The following is a 24,332-nucleotide window of genomic DNA, read 5'->3' as shown; positions in this document are numbered from 1 at the left end:
TATCAGTTTCAGCTTTTGACAAAAGTGGTTACTGTCACCCTAACGCTCCTTTTATGTGTGCTGAATCAAGGATGCTTCCATTGCAAGCCTGGTGTTAACAAGGATTTTGAAGCAGGACAGATATACCCATTCAGATTTGTAAAGTAGCATGTCAAGAATATTAAAAGCCACAAGAGAAGCTTGTGTATGGGCAACATTACTTGCAATAGCTGGGGCTTCATATAATCCTAAAACCAGGCAAAAGTAAATAGTTTTGCTGATTATCTCTGCTGTCTCTTCAAAATATCACTCTGTAGTAAATTATGGTCATATGACCCAATACTTAACCTTGAATAACTGGAGAACAGAGGCACAGACTCAAACAATCTAACGTATTGCAATCTATGTCATAGTCTAAGGTACTTATATATTCCCCCATCACTGTAGTATCTGAGCATCTTACAATCAAATGTATTTATCCTCACACCAGTGGTGAAGCAAGGAAGTGCTATTATACTCATTTTAGAAATGAGGAACTGTGGCTAAATGTCTTGCCTAAGGTCACACAGGAAGTCTGTGGTGCAGCATGAACTTGGACCCAGGTCTCCAAGTCCTAGGCTAGTGCCCTGCCCACCGGATCATCCTTCCCATCTGTCTTCCACTTTATCATATATGACAGTGATACGCCACTCACCGTGTGCATTCTAACAAGTATCCAATATTTACCTTTTTATTACTTAGTGCATCTTTACTCACAGTTTGCCATACATATGAGCACCTTATTTATCAATATTATGTACAAGGACAAGAACATGTTTTGATCACTTAAAAGTAAAACACAGTTTCATGATACCAATAAAAACATAGTGTAGGTGATCATTTACCTGAGTTAACAGTGCAATATATAAATTCAGACAGTATTGCTAAGACATTTTACAGTAAAGAAAAGTGTTTCAAGTAAAAATCTATATAATCAGCACTTAGGATGGTAATAAATCAGAGCTATGAGGAAAGAGTTCTAGGCTAACAAAACTAAATATCTAATATGCACTGTTCACATTTACTTGCCTCTGCAATAAATTAATATCCTAGCTAAACTGTAAGTATTAGCAAAAATACAAAAGCAAGAAAACAGTATAAAATTCCTTTACCCCAAATGCATATACTATTCAAGAAATATTTTGATACCAAGAGTCAAATTTTAATGCATACAAAATATTTTTTTTTTTAAGAATTTAAACTTATTTATGAATGTAAATAAAGAAGATTGATGAATTAAACAGTCATATCCTCATATTGTTTTATGCAGTAAAACTATGGACCTCTTCTTTGGAATATCCAAGATCCTGCAGAAACCTGAAAGTCAGTAATCAAATTTGTTACTTCGCATGTAAGGAAATATGAATTGCAGAACAGTAAAGCTAAACAGTTTGCAGTTCAGCAACAGTGTCTCTCTTTTTCCAGAAGATGACCTACTGAAATCAGTCTGGCTATGCAAATACATTAAGAACAAACTCCATGTCCATACAAAGAACAGGAGTGCTTGTGGCACCTTAGAGACTAACAAATTTATTTGAGAATGTGTAATATTTTGAAGCATCTCAGATTTAGTTCCCACTGAAAGCTTAAAAAAAAAAATTACAGATAAAATATATTGGTCAGATTAAATATTTTTAGATCTATGAAACTGCTCTGACTTCAACAGATATATCCAGTGTTGATATTTGGCCCACTGTTTTGAGGATGGATGTGCTTGTTTTCTTTGCATCTTTTCTTTTTTTATATTCCATAGAGTTTTAGTACAGCTATAAAATGAATATAAATACACCAAAAACTTTAATGTTTCTACAGGATTTTAACAGAACAACTTCTTCAAATTCAATTCTGACTTAGCTGACGCTATCAGAAATTGGCATCACTTAGACAGCTCTTTTCAGTAATCCCAGTACATCAGAGACATAATCCCATTTGGAAAAAGTGATGAGTTTCAAAATTCTTAAACAACACTTAGATCTATCAAAACATGTGATGTAGTTACAAAAAATAACTGGAAAGTGATATTTTGCTAAGAGTAAAAGCTTAAACAACTTGGTGAAACTTGGGCTGTAGTTAATATTTGCATGAATGGATGTTTCTATAAGTTTTAAGATAATATGGTCATAAAATTTTAGTAACCTATATTACATAAAAAGAATGGCACATAGTATGCAACATTAGTTTAAAAACAAGATTTTCCCTATGATTGTATTCTATCCTTTTGTAATTATCTATTGCTTAATAAACACAAACATTTATAAAAATGGTTTTACTCGCTTATAAGGAAAATTCAAAGCACCGTTTTAGAAATTCTAAAAGGGGGTAAAAATTATATATTTCACCTCAGGCACAGGAATAATTATTTTTACACTCACTGTATTCCTTGCTCTGTGAAAGGTACTGGACCGCAGACACAAATAAGTACTTTGGAGTCTTTTTTGCTTCTTTTCACAAACTCAGAAAGGAGAGATGAAGAAATTTTTCCCTGTTTGCCAGTCCCTTCTTTTTTTGGCTCTGAGAGAATAAATTGAACCTCAAACCTGCAAAAGAGGAGGAAATGTAAATATATTGCTTCCATACAGACATCTCTAGCACTATCAATGTAGCTCAGGGTAGATAAAATCATAGATATGTTTGCTGCCAAATTTTAAAGAAAGTCAAACCACTGAACTGGTGGAATTTACTGGCTTAGTACCTGCAACCAGAGTTTGTTGAAGTGCTAAACCATCTTTTGACAGCAGTAATCTCCTGCGGGTATAGAAAGAATATTTTCTTCATTTCACTTTATTCAACTAGTTCAGTTGAATGACTAGTTCATTCAAAGTTGAGAAATCAACTGGGAGCTGAAAAAGATGTTTTCCACGTCCTCTTACACATAATGTTTATTTATAGCTGATCTTTACTAGTTCTAAATCTTGAACCACACAGTGGCCAGAAACAATTGGTTCCATACTTATTTTCTTTAATAAAATTGGTTAGTTTTGCATGCAAAACGTGTTTTGAAACATTTTTGATAAACTTTTTCCTTGTGTATCCAGCATATTTTAATTAATAAATATAATTTTACAACGCTGTTATTGTGCATTTTTAATTGACTTTGAATTTCTATCCAAATAGCACTTGACACAAACCTCAAGTAAAAAATGAATCACCTAGTAAGCAGTGCATCATTCACCATTTTCTAACATAAAAATTAAGAATATGAATAAATGTCAGTTAAACTATGGAAGGGACCTCGAAAGGTCTTCTAGTCCAGTCCCCTGCACACATAGCAGGACCAAGTATTAGCTAGACCATCCCTGACAGGTGTTTGTCTAACCTGCTCTTAAAAATCTTAAGAGCACAGAGATTCCACAACCCCCCTTGGCAATTTATTCCAGTGTTTAACTACCCTGACAGTTAGGAAGCTTTTCCTAATGTCCAACCTAAACTGCCCTTAATTTTTTCAATCTTCCCTCATAGGTCATTTCCCATTTTGTATGGGTGCAACTGATTACTCCACTTTGGAAGGAACACTTTGCATTTGTCCTTATTGAATTTCATCCTATTTACTTCAGACCATCTCTCCAGTTTGTCCAGATCATTTTGAATTTTAATCCTATCCTCCAAAGCACTTGCAACCCCTCCCAGCTTGGTATCGTCCGCAAACTTTATAAGTGTACTCGCTATGCCATTATCTAAATCATTGATGAAGACATTGAACAGAATTGGACCCAGAACTGAGCCCTGCAGGACCCCACTCGATATGCCCTTTCAGCTTGACTTTGAATCAATAATACCTACTTTTTGGGGACAGTTTTCCAACCAGTTATACACCCACCTTATAGTAGCTCCATCTAGGCCGTATTTCCCTAGTTTGTTTATGAGAAGGTTATGTGATACAGTATCAAAAGCTTTACTAAAGTCAAGATATACAACATCAACCATTTTCCCGCTATCGACAAGGCTTGTTACCCTGTCAAAGAAAACTATTAGGTTGGTTTGACATGATTTGTTCTTGACAAATCCATGCTGAATGTGACTTATCTTATTATCTTCTAGGTGTCTGCAAACTGATTGCTTAATTATTTTCTCCATTATCTTTCCAGGTACAGAAGTTAAGCTGACTGGTCTGTAATTCCCCGGGTTGTTCTTATTTCCCTTTTCATAGATGGGCACTATATCTGCCCTTTTCCAGTCCTCTGGAATCTCACCCATCTTACGTGACTTTTCAAAGATAACTGCTAATGGCGCAGATATCTCCTCAGTCAGCTCCTTGAGTATTCCAGGCTGTATTTCATCATGACCTGGAGACCTGAAAACATCTAACTTGTCTAAGTAATTTTTAACTTGTTCTTTCCCTATTTTAGCCTCTGATCCTACCTCATTTTCACTGGCATTCATTAAATTAGATGTCCAATTACTACTAAACTTTTTGATGAAAACAAAACAAAACAAAACAAAAACAAAAAAAATGTATATAGATATAATGTATCCTCCTGGTTTCTTACTTGCTCATTTAAATCATGGTTAAAATTGGTGATATAAATCACTGATTTATAATAAATCCACTCTGATGCATCTTAGACCTAATGACTTCCATGACATACTTACCTCTTCCACCCCTAAAGGCTGACTGCCAAGACAGTCACTACCTGACAACACAGGATGGGAAAGAAATCTGGGCTAAAACTCCGGCTCCACTTCACAGTAAGACAGTGAGTTATCAGTTATTAGTAGCACCTACTAAGCCAGATGTTTGCCCAAAACCATGAGTCTCCATGCCAAGAGAAAGAGAAAAGAGCCTTTTAAATAGGAGGCTTAAAACTGGAGTTTTCTTCCAGAACTTGAGGGACAGTCTCAAAGGTGGCAGGCTGTCTGTGAATATTGGATCCTCCCCATGGCTAGGGTGTAAGCTGGGAAACTATTCAAAGGCAATAGGCAACCTGTATTAGAAAAGGGATTTTATCTAATACAGAAGTGTAAAGCCTGAAGATTCAGCTGTTTATTTACTGTATTACTTGTATGTTTGCTCTCCCTTATCATTTCATCTTTGAATCTTTTTCTATTAAATAAACCTTTTCTTTATTTTTACCCCAAGCAGGGTTTGTTATGTAAGTTCTGTGGAGCGTGGGGGCCCAAGTGAACTGATAACTGGGGGGCTAGTTTCACACCTTTGATGGTGATAACCAGAGGGGGAAAGTCCAAGTATCTGGTAGTTAAGAACTCAGGAAGGATGGATTTGAGGAGGCTCAGGACTAGAAAGGCTGATGGTGTCATCCTACAGGGAGTAACTAGTCTGATAGAAGTCAGGGTGAGGCCTGTGCTTGTGGGCAGGTTACTGGTGTCAGGGATGTGAGCCACTGTAGCACAGCATTAAGGCACTCCCAGGTTACAAGGCAGGCAGTGACAGAACCCCTCACCTGTCTGGGTAATGTTGTGTATTTGGTTGTCATAGGTTTTGTTCCTATGGCAACTGAGTTAGATTATATGGGGATAGCCCAGCCAGCTTCAGGTCAGCTGACCTGGTCAGCTGGTCAGGTGAACTCCGTGTCTGTAAATAAATGGTAGCTTTGTTAGCTGTCTGCTCTCTGGCCTCAAGTGATTTCTTCCTAAACCGACTGCCCCCAAGGATATAACAGGTGACCCCCCAAATCTCACAGTTACAAGTAGAAATAATAAGTAAAATCTTAACTTTGGATTTCAAAGACATCATTTGTGGGTTTTCTCCCCTCGAAAACTCCCATTCTCAAGGGTTTTCCCTCCCCACCAAAATGAAGTGCCTTAACTCCAGGTTAAACTTTTGCCTGAGGATTTCATTGGGTTTGTTTCAACTTTCTAACATTTCATAATTGACAGGATTACTGTGCAAGTTGCAACCTTCATAGCAATCAGTTTATAGGTAGATATCATCCTTGTGAAACTAATTTGCCATTTGTAAACCAATCCATTCTGCAGTTAAAATGCACAAGTTAGTAAAATGTCCATGAAGTGAGCTTTTATTCAACCTTCCATTATAAGGTTTTCTCAACCTTAACCTGGTAGAAACTAAAATATCTCCACAATGATACAATCATAGTATGAAAGTTTGCAAATCAGTTATTCATCAAACTGCTACTTAGGTTTAAAAGGAGTGCATTTTCTATTTAATTCTCAATAGCTATTATAACCAATTACTATGAACATTTAAATTTTTAAAATGAAAGCTACTCAGTGCCAAGTTGCCTAAATATTTATTTTGAACATTTTAAGTTTGTTTTAACTTAAATTGGCTTTTACTAATTTATCAATATATTAATTGCTGTCATAATATATATTTAGTATTTCATGATCCACAATAATTTGTATGTACAGATAACACCTAATGCTGTAAGCCACTTAAACTGAACTCCAGAAGAAAAATCACCCAATCTCAAAAAAAAAAAAAAAAGTAAGTATATCCCCCATGCCCATTCTATACCCTGATCGACCTACCCGGTCAGGAAAAGTTTGCAAAAATAGTCCTTGCATTATGCATCTTAGAATATACACTTGCAGTAAATGTCATGAACAACCCTGATTTGCTTAAACTGCAATTCTCCTCCCTGAAAAGATACTGTGAAAATGGCATTGTGAGGTTGACTGTCACAACTGTTTCCATAACAAACATGTTTTATAAGTAATGATTTTTCTTATTACCAGCCCTGAAAATTCAGCCTGGTCTCTGACAGACATGCTGGGTTCTTTACATCTCATACACCATATCATTTATAAAGTTCTTCAAGCCATGTTATGCCTTTAACTCCTGTGGAAAGCCACTGCCTTCAAAGGATTTGCACGGGTGTGTAACTAACTGAACAATTCTGTTGAAGGTGCACATAATGGAATAGAATCTGCAATCTGCTGTTCCATAGAGGTGTTCTTTTTCAGCGCTAATGAAAGTAGAAAGCAGTAAAACACATTTTCGAGACTAAGTAAATACTATTCTGAATACACATGGAGGAAAATGTCACTGTAAAAAGTGACACCATATTTGGCATTTTCAAATTAAGAAAAACTTTGTTTGAGTCAAGCTTACTACTATCCTCTCTCCACGAGAATCTATAGCAGATTGTTATGCACATAACATTCTCTAGACCTTGGAATGTTCTAGTCCTAATTAATCAAGAGAGCATCAGAACAAAGTAACCCCCTGAAGTTGTTAATGCTCAACTCATTTTTCTGCTACATTAAATCCCATCTCCCACTTTAAAAGTTTAAAGAAACACATCCCTGACGTTTATCTTATTTTACACATATTTCCTGTTTAATCAAAAAATAAATCAGGGGTAGTCAATTATTTTTTGTCAAGGTGAAAATTTCTTCATTAAAGTATAGCCAAGTTCCAGACTCCAGAGAAACATTTTTCACACCACAATAATGATACAGTAAAAGCTGTTTTATCCAGCACTTCACCAAGCAGAAATCTCTATAAACCGGCATTTCTGATCTTCACTGAAATGCCTGTTTACAGTCCAGTTGGTGCGGGGCTTAGGGTGCTGGATCCGGGGGCCATTCACCTCGGGCGGCTTCCCGCAAGCGGCGACCTGTCCCAGCTGCTCCTAGGCAGCTCTGCACCCTGCCTCCACCTGCAGGCACCATAGCTGAAGCTACTGCATATGCAGTCTTGAGACAGGATTTTTTCCATTTAGAGACTGCTATGACAATCTGCATATGGCACACAACAGGTGAGGTGAAGAATGAAACAATTTAGTTCTGTCTAGACCAAAGGCTAGACATTGCCTGACATCTAATGTATGGAGACGCTGCTCCTCCAGAGATGAATGCAACTTACTTAAGAACTCAGGTCAATATAAAGCCTGATTCAAAATGAAACTGAGAAACCACTTTAGACAACAATTTGGGGTGTAGTCATAAAGTCACTTTGTCCTTACAGAATTGTGTGTAAGCAGGCTCTGCCATTAGCGCCTGCAACTCAGACTCTCGGTCTGGATGTTATTGCTACCAAGAATGCAGTCTTCTGACACAAAAGTGGAAAGGGACAAGATGCTAGGGTCTCAAATGGAGATCCTATTGAAGCCACCAGGACCATGTCAAGGTCCCACAGAGGAACCGGCTTTTTGGACCGGATGATGGAGACAAAGAAGAAGCCCTTTTAAGAATCTTGCTGCCATGGTATTGGAGAAGGCTGATCTTCCCTGAATGGGAGGATGAAACACTGATAGCCATCCCTTAATGAGATAAGTGTAAATCCAGACGACTGAAGGTGCAGCAAGTACTCCAAAATGTCCTGAATAGAAGCCAGTGTCAGTTGAACTCCAAGGGCGAATGACCACACTAAAAACCACTTCTGTTTAATTGAATAAGCAATTCTGGTAATGGGCTTTCTATTGTTGAGTAGGACGTGTTGGAACAGTCACCGAACACCATTCTTTTGTCTCATTCAGCCATGAATCAGTCACATCATGAGATGTAGGGATCTGAGCATGGGACCCAAGATGCGGCTATGATTCTGAGTGAGTAGGTCAGGGTGGAGAGGAAATGGTATGGGAGGCTGAACTGCGAGAAGGCTGGAGAACCAGCACTGCCTCGGCCACATTGGAGCAAAGAGAACGAGTTTGGCCCAATCTGTCTTCAGCTTGTGGATGTCCTGTAGAATGATTGGGATTGTGGTAAAGGCATACAGGAGAGCTGACGGCCAGCTTAGATGGGATGTGTCAGACAGGAAGCCCGGATCGAGACCCCCTCAAGAGCAGAACAGATGACATTTCCTGTTGTCTCTTGTAGCAAACAGATCAATTGTCTGAATACCTCAAACTGTGAAAATGACCTGAAGGACACTTGTCTTCAGAGACCACTTGTGACTTGGGAAAAATTCCTGCTGAGATGGTCCATGAGATGATTCCGGACCCCAGGGCAAGTGGTCAGCTATCGGAGTGATACTCTCCTTGATGCAGAACTGCCACAACCTGATTGCCTCCTGGCAGACCATGCTGAAGTGTGCTCCCCCTTGCATCTTCACATAATACACTGTGATGATATTTTCACAGTATTTGAACCACTGAGCCCCTGATACAGTCCGGAAGAGCATGATATGCATTGTAGATGGCCTGATATGCAGTAAGGACTCCTACTCTGACCTCAGACCTTGAGCTTCCAGTGACCCAATCTATCAAGGAGGCACCACTGACAACTGAGCGGTTGGCAAAGGGCCAGGCAAAGTGAATGCCCTGGTAAACCTTCTCTAGACAAGTCCACCACTACAAGGAGTCCAAGACCAGTTGAGGAAGACAGACCAATCCGCTCAAGGGATGAAGAGTTGAGCACTAAGCTGTCCTGAGCCGTATTTGGAGGAAGTGAAGGTGCAACCTTGCATACTGGACCACCTACATGCAAGTGGACATGTGGCCAGATAAGTGGTAAATATGGTAGAATTTATGATTGCTTTATAATTCAAAATACTTCTGCAAAGATCATTTCCCTAGCCTGTTACTTTGACCATGTCAACACCTTCTTTTTGCATTCTTCCACTGGCTCCCTTTTCTCAATTGCATAAAACACATACTACTTGTCTTCACTTTCCAGGCATATCCCCACCCTACGATCTCTCACATACTATCAAGATGTCAGCTTCCACCTCCACTTGGTCCATCATGCCAGTCTCCATCACCCACTTGTTACATTTTCATACAAGCACCTTTGTGCTTTCTCCCATGCTGTCCCTCATGCTTAGGAGGAGCTCCCCATAAACATCTGCAAAAACTAGCATATCATCTTCTGAAGTCTTCCATGAAATTCTCCCTTTCCATAATGCCTACAAAAAAACCTCACAATGGTTAAACTGCTAGTGAACAGAGACCACTGTCTATCATACTGGCCAGTACTGTCTCATTGTTTCCTTGTACTCCCCTGTCTCTTAATATCCATCGATTGTAAGCTTTTGAGGGACCATCTTTGTTTTGTTTTTGTACAGCACCTAGCATCATGGAGTCCTGGACTCTGATTAGAGCACCTAGGTGCTACAATAATATAAATAAATAATTTATAAATGAAATTCTATCAAACTATTTAATACCTTTTATCTTTCAGGGCTAACTGCTCCAGCTGGTTTCTCCAAAGTATGTCATCTTCTGTTTTGTTGAAGAACATCAACTTCACTGTCCTTAAAAAAACAAAACAGAACACACACAACTTCAATATCAAGCTTTTAACTACATATGAATGTGTAGCAACTATTAAATAGAAAGAAAATACTGCACATCTCCAGAACACATTTAATTATGCAGTTATTTAAGACCTATATTCTCTTAAGGACAAGAATGTTGAATTTTTTAGGAATTCCACAGGCTTTAGTAACAGGACTATATACCTACCTAAAAGTTGTTCTTTAGTGTCTCAGTATATTTTAATAAATGTTATGTAAGTAAAACCCTGCACACCTCTAAATAATTTGAACATTATACACTCCATGTTGTACAGATAACTTTGAGTTTCAAAATGGTGATGATGGATTCTGGTTTCATCATTTGCCATTAGCTTTATAAATTACAGTATATTACCTGGTCTTAAGGTAATCTGGTTTTGAAGATATTTAGGTGAAAACTAGTGCTGATGAGACACTAACCCAACAGTCCAACAATGACTTCCCACTGGAACACAGTACCAACGCATTATGCCCTTCATTTTAAATTGCAGTTTATATAACATCCGTCATCCCAAATGACCCCAGAACAATTTACAAGCTACAGATATATAGAGTAGTCAGATATTATTGTGATGGGCATTACAGAAATAGCAGAGACACAAGAGTCACTTTATCTACCATGAAATGCAGCTATACTTCTGGATGACTTGCTGCAACAAGATGATGACTGATCAAGGCCCCCCCATGTCCTTGTAGTAGATTAGACCTGTATAATGCTGCACTGCCTCCTATCACAGCACTCCAGTTTAGTTTAATCAATACAGTGTTTTTAATTGTCATTTATTTTTACATGAAATTTTACATGGCCCTCAAATTTTAACATACTACAGATTTTTCTATTGATAAGTAACTGCAACATAGAAGCCATTTGAGGAAGCTGGAGGGGATGGGAGCTGAATAAGGGGCAGAGGCTTTTGGCAACCAGTAAAAGGCAAAAGATGGTTTTAGTTTGGGGCATATAAGTATTCAGAAAGCAGCTGAAGTTTCTGACTCTGGAGGGATGCACCCCCTCTTTTCCTCCCTTGTGAGCAGGGGCAGAATGATTAAGAGCTTGCCTACATGCAGAATTGCACCCATTTAAATTGATACAATTTTAAGACACTTTAGTTAAAATGGTACAAAAGGCTTTGTCGACACTTCAGTCTACCACAGGCTTATTTCAATTTTGCATAAAATCAGTTAGGAACAGGTTTAAAACTAAAAAAATCTAAAATAAATTACTAGTCCAGCATGTAGGTAACAAAATCTATTAAATCCGCTCACATTCCATATTTCTTGGCAATTGGATTTTACTGAATAGGTTTAACTAAACTGATGCAAACATACATAGACAAAGTCTCTCTGGTGGAGGGATGGAGATTTGAATTCTTATCTAACAACAAGTAATCATATTAGCTTGCAATTAAAGAGTTAATTTAGACATTTAGGTTATCATACTCCAGATTTAACATCTCATTGACATGAGTCAGGCAGTTCACACCTATCTCACTCCTACTGTAACAGGTAGCCTGCAGACTCAGGAAGACATCAGTATTGTTTTACATTAAGTTCACATTTATATACTTATCTTTTAAGGTCTTGAGACTTCATTTCTAAAAAAAATTAAATGCTTACACACTGGAGCAGAATTATGTGGAAGTTGAAAAATAATCTACAATTGAGTGGCAATTTATATGGCCATGAAACTGCATCTTCAGAGTTTTGATCTTTCGCACGTAGAACTAACACCAGGCAGCACATTCAAAAATACAACGAAGAAAGGAGAAAGTGGGTAATCTGGGCCACAAGTACTGTCAAGTCTGATTCCCCACTCTGACACTTCGAGTGCAGAAGGTGGGGGCCCACAAGGATTCTAAAAATTAATACTTGCCACACCAAGTCTGTATTAAACTCCCAAGGTTACAGCTTCTCTCTGACCTTGGATGGGTAGATGCTGCCACCACCCAAGTGCAAACCCCACCCCCCCTTTTGAGAATCCAGGAAGGAGCACTTGGGAATTCCTTCCTGTAGGGTACCCTCAAGCCCTTTCACCCCCACCCTTTCCCAGGGGAAGAGCTGAGAAAGAAAACAAAGGAAATCAGCTGTTGCCACCAGCTAATTAAACATATGCACAAACCTCTTGGGACACAAAAAAAACAAACAAACAAAACCAATCCTGTTCTTAAAAATGGTAAATTTTATTAAAAACGAAAAGAAAGAAAATACATCTGGAACTTTGGCTTTTTGCTAGATCTTAAAAAAAAATTACAAAAATTAAGCATCAAAATAGCTCTCTTGAGGTTCAGCTTAAAGATTACAAGCAAAACAAAAACATTTGGGAGTTAGCACAGAGAAGTCTACAAGCCAATAAGAAATAAAAGAAATAATCCTAATCGTGTCTTCCTAGACATTCCCTGATTTACTTACCGGTACATATCTGAGGTTTCAGATAAGCAATTCTGAGGTATGATTTTTCATACCTGGCTTAAAGCTTCCTACAGCATAGTTCAGCCCTGTTCCTGCTCTGCATCTCCTTTCTCCGGAGAGCAGACAGACAAAAGGGGAGTCTTGTTTCAATTTTAAAAAAGTTCTAGCCTTCCCATTGGCTCTTTTGGCCAGTTGCCCACTCACTTCCTTTTACCTATGCATGCAGCCAGACTTTTTAAGCTTTTACAGGTAAAGCAAGTAAAGAACAGCCACCAAGAAGGATTTTATAGCTAAGTGGCTGGCTGGGTGACCATAAAAGGAAGCTTCCCCCCCCCCCCAACCACTTTCACTTATCACAGGTACTCTTAGGGCTTGTCTATGTAGGGAAATTACTTGAGAATAAGGTAGGGTGTGAATTTAAAGTGCTAGAGTTATTCCAGAATAAAAAAGTGTCCAAAGAGGGAGTTATTCTGCTATGCCAGTTAATTTCCCCATGTAGACAAGCCCTTAAGAAAGAGGATCTTTATTGTCTCCTTTACATATATACAGCCTTAAAAATGCTGCATTGTGCAATATTTCATATTCTCTGTTGCATCTAGGGCATAGTTCACATTTCTGGGAAACCTCTCTTTCCAATACTGACTGAAGCCAAACATAACTTAAGCAGAGAATGATCTGCTATAACAGCAAGCTCATTTTCTGCTTCCGGGAAAAAAGGAAACAGTTCTTGTATCACGTCTACTTCATCACTGGAGTTAGATGGAGAAGGGAAGAGTTCCAAGAATTCTAGATGTCACACAATTCAAAAGAGGGTTTCAATAGTATATAGGGTTTTGGGAAATAGCCAGCTGGGGACAAAAAAAGAGATTTTAGAAATAATTTTTATGCTAGGTGAGTGGTTGGCACAAAACAAACTAGGTTCAATATAAAACCCCAGATCTCAATTTCCTTGGAAATGAAGAAAATTAAGTTTGTTACAATAATTAAGCACTGTCAAACGTGTTGATGCTGCATCCCACTTCAGCATCTGCTACTTTGGCCAGTAATTACTGAAAACCTTCCTGGACAATGAGGGCTTCTGGCAGGGGTGAAAGTAACTTACAGGACTTACCGGTACTGCCGGAGTCCTGAGGGGTGTGTGGCCTCAACCGGAAGAGGAGGGGCCTCTCAAGATTTAAAGGCCCTGGGGCACCAACTGTGGCTGGGAGCCCCAAGGCCTTTAAATCAACCCGGGGCTCCCAGCTGCAGAGGTGGCTGGGGGCTCCGGGGCAAATTAAAGGGCCCGGGGCTCCGGCCGCCGCGGAGCCACGAGCCCAATAAACGCCCCCCAGCTCCGACAGCTGGGCTGGGGCTGGGATTTAAAGGGCTCTGGGCTCCCCGCAGCCGTGGGAGCTCTGAACCCTTTAAATCCTGGCCCCAGCCCGGCCGCCGGAGCCACAGGCATGATTCAAAGGGCTCTGGTCTTACTGGTAGTCAAACTGCAAAATACTCTGGTGTCAAAGGACAAAAATAAGATTGAAGTTACCAGACTCTTAATTAGGTCCAAAGTGCATTTCTAGAATATAACCTTTGGGACTGTGATAATATTCACTTGGAAAGATAAAGCATTTTTAGCTTTACTGCAAGTCCTGATTTTCTACCACCTTCTCTCTTCCTAAAAAAAGCAGTCAGTCTTTTTTACTTACACTTGTGAGAAATCAGCATCAAATAATTAAATCTGCAAGTTCCTTCAAATCTAACAGCCACAATTCTACAAAGCCTTTTTGGGCAATTCATTGTATCATTGTCAAATATATTACAGTATGTTGTATAGCTAAACTGTCAGATCTAAAGGTATTTTTCTCTCTTAGATTAAAAGAAAGATGTCTGAACATAAGAAAATCTGGGGACCAAAGATGGGGCAATTTAACATGGACATTTTTTGAACACAATACAGTGGAAAAATGCATTATGAATGTAATTTGGTTTTATACTACACATCCAGCGTGACAGTCCACACAATAAAAAAAAATAAAAAATTAAAAGCACCACTCTTGCAACTTTTAGAAAAGAAAGTGGGGTTTCAAGAAATATGAAGGGCAGGTAATAAGGAGCCAATTGTGGTCAGTACCATCAAGTTTAAGTAGATTGTTTGAAATACACATGGCCCACCACCAATTTAAATACCAATGGTACCAACTTAAAGTCAATCCAACATTTTATAGGCATTCCTTAAGACAAGTAGACAAGTAGAAAATAATCAGTCACTCAAACCAATGCAAGAACATGTTGCTGCACTCTGGACAAGGTGATAGAAGCCCTGTTGAGAACACCACAATAAGCGACTCTGGACTCCTTTAGCAAGTTCATAGGATAAATAAGAGACGAGCCTATGCATGCAAAATAGTTTTCATACTATGTATGAAACATGGTCTCCTATGGAAAGGATAAGGTCAAAAGTAATGCCAGGATTCTTCACTGTCAGTGGACTTGCTGAGCAGTAGTGAATAAGCAGGGAATGCAAAAGAATCATAGCACCTCCATAACCACCTTTACCCTCCAACAAGGCCTTGTTTTCTCAGAATTAAGGATAAGGTATCCCCAACACACCTAACTAGCAGTACTATCCAAACGTTCTTCCAGATAACTAAGACACTGATCTTTCAGATTCCACTGGGCAAGAGACAGTTATATACCATCTGCTACCAATGAGAAACACCAGCAGTATCCAGTCACCATCTACACTTGAGCTCCCAAAGTCCACAGACGAGGGAAAAATTTCCCTGAAACAGACCAGGCTTTACAGAACACCAAGGTACAACACTTCCTAATCTATTTTCTGTTATTCCTATAGAATTGATTTCAGTCATTTACCCTCTACTTCCTCATTAAAAATTAATCTGGTTTGGTGCCTAAGCCATAAGGAGTATACTAACCTCAGACTACAAACATTAGTCAGAACATAGTTCAGTAGTTTAACCATTGGTGTGAAGCCTGTGCCTGCTGCCAATAAAAAGAGATCTTCTAAAGTTTGAACTTGCGACTTCTTGAAGCTACCTTCAGAATTGCTCACGGAAATATAGTCTCCTATATAACAAAAACAGAACAGTAAACGTTACTGAAGTGGAAGTCAGAATATTGGTGATCTGTTCTATACAAGCTCTTATGCTGCCCTCATCACTGTAGAATCTGAGCATTTTCAAGAACAGCACTGACATGACTAATATCTGTCACATGTGGTTCATCTTCTCTCATTCTGTCACCAAAGAAAAACTGGATGTGCAATGTAATGTTTTGGTGGGGTATTTGGGTTTTTTTGGTATAAATACACACAGAGCCATGGTTTAGATTAGTGATGACAAAGTCAAAAGTGTGTCTTGCGCTTGAGCAATAAGCACTGAGGTTTGTGCTAACATCAATCACACAAAAATAAACCTAAGTTTTTTTCCCAGTAGAAAAAACTGTAAATAATGTACATAGAAAGAAACTTTACAATAAGCTAGCTATAATTATTTAGGGGAAAACTCTGGAAGTGTAGACCCCAATGTGAATATTTTACAGCACACAGTTCCTAACAAAACTACATAGGATATGGCTAAAGGAATAAGGTTTTAAATATTAAATGTAACAAGGGCACAAAGGAGAAAACACACATATGTAAGTGAGTACCAACTTGAACAGCCTGTGGTGGGAAACATACATATAAAATGATTTAGTGCAAGAAAACACTTACCAATTTGCAGATGGTCAAGTTCTGATGTGAAAAGTCCACTGGGATAAATTTTGATCATTAAAATTAGGTGTGTACTATCATGGTGAGATGGTTCTTTGAAATCAGATTTCAAAGAACAAGATACAGGTGTATATGGCTTCACTATCTCAGTACCTATGCAAACAGAAGAAAAGCACAAAATGAAACTTCTAGCACAAAAGAATACTCATACCAAGTGATTTTAATGTGATCATATTCATTAAGCCGCCTGTCTACTCCTATAATTGCTCAGCCACTGTTCCAAATTTTTAATTTTTTTTTTAATAAGACAGGTTTTAGCATTAAACAGAAACAAAAAAAAGTAAATGTAGCCAAGTGCTATTTCAGATTTATACAAACGTATTATAAGACAAGTCTCAGCTAATTTACTAACTCCAGCTAGCTCAAGGACTAAGCCTACTACCCAGCGTAAAATGTGTTGATGTAGCTGCATCCCCACCCAGAGCCTTTCCACTCTATCTCAAACAATTACTTTATGCCGAAAAAACCCTTTATCTTAATACATAGCACCACACACATACGTCCTTCGAGATGTGTCCCTATGGATGCTCCACCTCAGATGCACATTTGCCTCTCGTGCCCTTGATTGGAGATTTCTAGCTAGCATTGCCTGTTCAGCCCTCACACATGCCCTATGCCTCCTCATGGCAGACACCGAGGTTATACATGGGTGTGCGGGCAAACCTCCCTCAGTTCTTCTCTATTAAGTAAGAAAATCCTTTAAGGAACAACCAAAGCAGAGGGAAAGGAGGGCAGTAGTGGAGCACCCACAGGGACCTACATCTTGAAGAACTACAGTTACTGCACAAGGCAATGTTTCCTCTATTTTCAGTAGCATCCCTATTAGTACACTGTACACCAGCGTACATGTCAAGGCAGCAGGTTACAGAAGTTGCTCCCGATGTTATGTGGGAAGAAATTGAATTCTCAGTTCGTAACATAAAAAGAGAGGGAAGAGTCCAGGAGTGGACGATGTTTGGCCAGAGTGTATCAAAACAGGGGAAGATATTCTCTTCAAAGCATTGGTGCAATGGTTCACCATCTACATCAATAGCAAGCGTGTTCCATATGCATGGAAGAAATCGAAAACAAAACTACTGATGAAAAAAGGCAATCCAGAAGAACTGAGCAACTACTGTCTAATCACACTCCTCTCACAAGTGTATAAAGTCTTCACCCATGTCATACTCAGATTAAGAAGGATCTTGAAATGCATGAAAGCAGAGAACAAGCTGGTTTCCACTCAGGGTATTCGACAATTGATCACATCCACTCAGTTTGTATTCCTTGCATTTTTCGATGAGCTGCCAAAGTACCATTGTGTATTGCATTTGTTGACTACAAAAAGGCATTTGACTATGTGGAGATTAACGTGGTACTCAACGTACTTAATGAAATCAGAATTGACCTGAGGTACATCAACCTGCTGGAAGAAATTAACCACAGTTGCTCGACGGAGATAACATTATTCAATGTCCCCTGCATTATTACTATAGCAGAGCAGTCAGACAAGGTGACAATCTCACCAAAGCTGTTTGCAGCAGCACTGGAGTCGCTGTTCAAGAAATTTGAACTGGGAAGAAGGAATCAGAATTGATGGAGAACAGTTAACACATCTTCTCTTTGCTGATGATTGTGTACTACTGGCAAAGGACACAGTAGAACTGGAGAACAAATTGCAGCAACTGCAAACACTTTCGTATGATATCAGGTTCGAAGTGAACACGTTGAAGATGAAGTGGATGTAGAATAAGCATTGTTCAGAAGGAATCATCACTGTAAATGGGAAAGAAATCGAGGAGGTCAACAAATACTTTTATCTGGGTCAGCAGCTGAGCAGAGACAACTCATTCAAAGGCGACTGCAGTAGGAAGTGAAAGGCGGGGTAGGCAAGTTTCAACAAAACAAAGGCGTCTCTAACGGATGATGAACTGCCCATGAAGAAAAGGAAAGAATTGTTTAACTCCACTGTTCTGCCAGCAATGATATACAGAGAGGAAGCTGGTCAATGGCGAAAGCAGAGGAATAAAAATTCACCAGAGAACAATCACCCAGAGAACAATGGAAAGGCGAATGTGTAAGATATCGCTCCATGATCATATACCGAATGAGATCAGAAGGCATACAGAAGTGATCGATGTAGTGCAGGCAATGTACAACGCAAAGCAAAGATGGGCAGGTCATGTAGTCCGCAGGCAAGACAATAGGTGGACAACCCGCATCAGTGACTGGATCCCCAGAGATCACAAGCGATCACTGGGCAGACCAAAAATGCACTAGGCCAATCCCATGACAAAATTATTTGGCCATAAATGGAAAGAATGCAACAAAAGAGAATGGTGTGGCATCGACTTGCACTTGTGGAGGGACGGATGAGAATAAACCAGACAAAGGTGATCCCTATGAGTGATCCATTTCAGGTGATTTCTGAGCAGTATCCCCAGGAGAAAGGAGCTTCAAAACAGGATCCACAACTGAAGATAGTTCTGCAGAGCCAAGTGCCGCTTTGGATCGGACAGCATGAAAACATATGGATTGAGGCCCAGGTAGCAGCTCTACATATTTCAGAAACCAGGATATTCTTCAAAAATGCAGTAGATGTCACTTGAGTGCATTCTCACTCCCTGGGGCAGGCTGAGCACCTATAGACTCATAACAGGTATAGATACAACCTGATACCCATCTCAAAAATCTTTGAATAGAAATACGGGCTTCCCTTAGACCTATCCACAAAAGATATGAAGAACCTAGGCAATCTCCTCAACTACTTAGTTGTATCCAAGTAGAAGGCTAAGGCTCTTCTAAAATGAAGGGCATGAAAGTGGGATTCTTGCTGAGAATTGTGAGGCTTTTGGAAAGAATATCAGTAGATGATAGACTGGTTAAGATGAAAATCCGACGCAACCCTGGGTGAGAACCTGGGATGTGCACATAAAGAAACCTTCTCCCCAAAGAACATGGTGAAAGAGGAATCTGCGATCTGAGCTCAAATTTCCTTGGCCAGCATGACAGCAACTAAAAAGGCCGTCTTCATAGACAGAGAGACGTTGCGGGCCCGCGCCTGCCAGGGACAGAGAACTCCGGGGCTACAGGCTTCATTCTATGTTAAAGTAAGAATAATAAATATATTTGGACCAGCAGTTCAACAATGTTTTACTTTTTTAAAATAAATAAGATGAAAACTGTTTATGATATTTATTTTGTAAAAACTCCTTAATTTTTCTTACAGGTAGATAAAAAAAGAGCAAATTCACATGATAAGGTGATAATAATTGCCAAATAATTGAATTAATACCTTTTACATGTAAAATTACCCTTTTATCTTATGGCTTCATATATTATGTAATATTAAATATGATGTTTTTCATATTATTTAATGTACAAATACAAAATAAGCCTTGAAAAATTGTTAGTGCTCGCCACACTCTTCTGAAAACATGAATGTGATACTGGCCACAGAAAGATTGGGGACCACTGGACTACATGATCTCCTGAGGTCCCTTCCAACACTGATAGTCTATGATTCTGTGATCTGGCCTGACCCTATCACAAGCTGCTAGAGTTACCATCTTGAACTTTTGAAGCTTCATGAACTTGTTCAGCTATCTCAGATCTAAGATCAGCCTCCAACCTTAGTGCTATTTTGGTAGTAGGAAATATATTGTATAGAACCCCATGCCATAATAAGGAGAAAGAACTGGCTCTATCACTCTTAGCTAGAGAAGAGAATCCACCTCCTGTCTTAGTAGAAGTTTGAGAGAGGCAGGCCTGAAGAGAGGTGAGGAAAGGGTCAAAAATTAGATGGTGCAGTCCAATGTTATGATCTCCAAGATCCACTCACTGGTCCATAGTGATTCGTTCCCAAGTCTGGTGGAAATGGACAAGGTGGTCCCCAAATGTAGGGAACTGGGCAAAAGGGTGCAACTATAAAAATCAGAGGATAAAAGGAATCAAACTCTCAACCAGCCCCTCAAAACTGTTGTGTAGATCAGTGTTTTCAAAGTTCAGGTCACGACCTAGTACTGGGTAGTGGCCTGTAAGGCACTGGTTAGCACTGCTGACTGGGCTGTTAAAAGTCCTGTTGCCAGTGCTGCCCAGCTAAGGCAGGCTAGTGCCTACCTGTTCCAACACTGCAGTGCACCCCAGAAGCAGCCAGCATCTAGGCGGGGCGGGCCACGGGGCTCCGCACTCTATTCTCTCAGCAAGTCAGAATGCCGATCCTAAGTTACTAGTTGAATAACAGTCTTCAGCGACAAGTCTAGTAAATCAATCACTTCGCATAGAGGAAAAAGTCAGAAAGAAATAAAGACTCAGTATAATTCAGAATGAATGTGAAAATCTGAATGCTTCTTGGCATTTAACTTCAGTAAGTATCATAACTTCACTTTTTATCTAGCAACAAATGATCCATTTCCCTGTGACGCTGTTTTAATGGTCATCACTTCCTTACTGTTTATGTAAAACCTAAGAGGTTGCAAGAACTAGGAGACATCAACATACAGCAATTTGAGGGTTTTTTCCTACTTGAAAGTAATAAATTTGGGAATTATCAACTTCCCCTTCATCTCTAAATGCAACACTTATTACGGGGGAGACAGGCAGGCTTTCTTCATCACTCCAAACAATAACATGACACAGGTCCCGAACCATAAAACTGATCAGTGAATGACAAAGCTAAACTAAATGCTGTGAAGAGAAGATAAAAAATGTGTTTTTCTGTTGTTGTTTAAAATAGAAGCACTTTTTCTGCATGATGCATTTTATTTTTTTAAGAAACTCAGTATTACAAGGAGTGAATGAAGTAAAGGTTTCAGCAATTCTCTACCCATTAGTGTACCTAAAATATTCCTATCATCACCTTGCCTTTCATTATGGTCTTGCATAGTTAAGGAAGCATCAAAATAGTCTCTTTTATAGAATCTTTAGATCAGTGTCTCACTTTTTTCAGAACCCTTTTTAGTAAATATGCAATGGGGAATTTGAACCAAATTTCAGCCACTAATTAACATTTTTGATCTCCAATGTATATTTTATGTTTGTATGTTGATTTCCCCCCAAAGAGTGCACCTCTGCTGCCTGCTATGCAGTAACATTGTGACATCAGAACTAATCAGCCCCTCACACACTCCAGTTCATTTGCATATTTGGGAAGAATCACTATCTGCCTTGGTTGTCATGGCTACCTTTGATGACTGATTTGCCTCAGAAGACTAACATTATTGCAGAGAAGGGGCCCACAAGGAACAGTAATCAAAACAGAGTGGGTTCAGATAAGCTCCTACTGTACTCCTTTGAGTCTGAACTGTAAGTTACACTGCTTCTTTTCAAATGGTAATTCTTACTTTTCTCAAGAAGGGTTACATGAAAATAAGCAACAAAACTACAGCTCCTTTTCATCTATTAGTTATGCTTCTTACAAATTGGAGGTTATGGTTTTGAACATTTACCTTTTTAAAGAATGGGAAATTACAGACATGAGTCCCTATTCAAATTTACCCAGTTATAAAGTCTGTCATTTAGAAGCTGCAGTAACAGCAAAGTTGCATTAAAAACATGCTTTGTTTGCAAACAATTTAATTACTTGAGGTATATTGGTCAATATGGCGCTGAGTGGTGAAATACAGAGCTTCAAAAATGACAATGGCAATAAAATACATTTATGACAACCGCCATGTTGGCCTTCTGATTTTAGGTTTTAACTAACAAACACCAAAAGAATACTGTACCCACAATACAAAAAAGCAATTTTTTTATTCAATAAACACTGAAAAAACACCAGGAATGGTTACATGTAATAAGGGTTTGTCTACACAAAGCAGGAGGGGTGTGATTTCTAAAGTGCACATATGTCTTGCATATTAATTGGCCCATGTAGCCCCTGTTGGTTCACACTAAAGGGTCCCAGGAGCACTTTATTGTAGTGCTGTGACCTTGAGAGCACCCACGTGCCAGAGGGCAAGGGGTGCCCCAGCATGTAGCAGTAAGAGTCAGCTGGTCTGACCAACTCATTGTTGTCATAATCTGCATCTAAAAGATGTCATGTAAGGTATCATATGTGAACTGGTAACATGCTGGTCATTAGTATCACTGCATGGTGTATGTAGGGGTGATATATGAAAAGTTATAATGTATTTGGCAGACAGGGCTTACATCACTTCACCCTAGACAAAGAAATGTGATCCCATCTGCTTGAATGTGTCTCCAGTGTAAACAGACAAAAACAACGAAAACACATTTACATAAAAGGTAAACAAAGCAATCAAATGATTGACAGCCACTTAACTATCTCGACAGGGGGAGGAGAGTGCAAAAATTAACATGGCATCAGCTCCATGGTGGACACAGGAAGCTGAGCCTCCAGGAGGATTCCTGACTTTAAAAACTGGGGCTGTGTCTACACTGGCAAGTGAAAGACAAAACTTTTATCATTCAGAGGTGTCACACACACACACACACACACACCCCGAAAGACAAAAGTTTTGCCGACGACAAGCACCAGTGTGAATAGTGCTTTGTCGGCAGGACCACTCTCCTGCTGACAACACTAACTTTGCTTCGTTGCTAAAAGCTGCATAGTGTGGACATAGCCACAGATAAAACTTTACAGATATAAGCAGAGAGAAAAAACATTTTGGCATCCTTCATATGAAGAGACAAAGAAACCTAGCACTCTGAGTTCTATGTTGGAATCTGGCTAAGGACTGCGCAGCCATGCTGCAACAACAACAATGGTGAGGAAACTACTTTGAACAAAAGACTCTAGTTTGTTGAGTTTTAGAAGCACATTTTTACTTTTGTTTATTTGTAACCATTTCTATCCCAATTCTTTCTACTTGATATCACTTAAACAGCTGTCTTTGTTAAAATACGTTGTGACGCTCTGTACCTCGGAAGAACACCCAGCACCCCCATGTTCATCTTTATAAAATGATTGTGTGGTATCCAATGCAAAGTTTGTCACATTGGATGTCTTCTGAAGGCTCATAATGCACTGAGCATGGTTATAGTCATGTTATAATAATTGTTACAGTAAGGTTATAATTTCATGTATATAGTTATGAAGCTGAAAATGTATCCTCATGGCTTAAAGCATCCATGCAAAAACTCTCCAAGAATAGAGAGGCAGTTCACACCTCGTCAGGGCATGGATGGGACAAACCCATTCCAGCCTCACAGGAACAATGGACACTGGCTTAGGCAGCAGCAAAAGAATCTGTTAGACCCTCAAGGGAGTCACTCCCTTTCTTTGGGCAGTTTGGGACTGTGATGAGATAATGCTCACCTCTCTCTGAAGGGGGGTGGGAGCAAAGCCAAGAGGAAAGAAAGGACATGATAAACGGGAGAGAGATTTTGCCATGCTTTCTCTCTTCCGCCTACATCTACAGACACCACCATCACCAAGCATCTGAAGGGGAGAGCCTGGCTGAACAGCAGACAGCCTGTGGTGAGAAGCATCTAAGTTTGTAAGGACATGTAAAGTGTTAAGATCAGCTTAGAACGTGTTCTGCTACTATTTCTTTTGACCAAATCTGACATGTTATGCTTTGACTTATAATCACTTAAAATCTATCTTTATAGCTAATACATTTATTTTCCCTGAAGCAGTGTGTTTGGTCTGAAGTGTGTCAGAGGCTCCCCTTGGGATAACAAGCCTGGTACATATCAATTTCTTTGTTAAATTGAAGAACTTGTATAAGCTTTCAGTGTCCAGTGGACATAACTGGACACTGCAAGACAGATGTTCCTAGGGTTGTTTCTGAGACTGGAGATATTGGCTAGTGTCATTCACTTGCAAGTAGCTGGGAGCAGCTTATATGCCAGAAGCTGTGGCGTGAAGAGCCCAGGAGTGGGGATTCTCACAGCAGAGCAGGGTAAGGCGGGCTCCCAGAGTCAAAGATTGGAGTGGCCTAGCAAATCACTGGCCCAGACAACACCAGAGGGGAATGTCACAAACATTGTTTTAATCACACAATAGTTTCCACACAGTGTTTCAAACTG

At 39.4% G+C, this 24,332-nt stretch overlaps 1 protein-coding gene across 2 annotated transcripts in view; it reads right to left on the bottom strand.

The window, feature by feature from the left end:
- Positions 1-693: 693 nt before the first annotated feature.
- Positions 694-24,332, bottom strand: part of LOC123367549 (cytochrome b5 reductase 4) — a 79,108-nt gene continuing 55,469 nt past the window's right edge. For both annotated transcript variants that reach the window (XM_045011863.1, XM_045011864.1), the window contains 5 exons: positions 16,296-16,448; positions 15,499-15,649; positions 10,049-10,135; positions 2,391-2,555; positions 694-1,335 (listed from right to left, as the gene is read on the bottom strand). In XM_045011863.1, the coding sequence (XP_044867798.1) occupies positions 1,281-1,335; positions 2,391-2,555; positions 10,049-10,135; positions 15,499-15,649; positions 16,296-16,448 (611 nt within the window). In that variant the 3' untranslated portion in view covers positions 694-1,280. The remainder of the gene's footprint in view (positions 1,336-2,390; positions 2,556-10,048; positions 10,136-15,498; positions 15,650-16,295; positions 16,449-24,332) is intronic.

The sequence above is a fragment of the Mauremys mutica genome, chromosome 3, assembly GCF_020497125.1.
Source record: "Mauremys mutica isolate MM-2020 ecotype Southern chromosome 3, ASM2049712v1, whole genome shotgun sequence".
Classification (NCBI taxonomy): domain Eukaryota; kingdom Metazoa; phylum Chordata; order Testudines; family Geoemydidae; genus Mauremys; species Mauremys mutica.
Note: the sequence above shows the minus strand (reverse complement) of the source record. Positions and strands in the feature narration are given on the sequence as shown.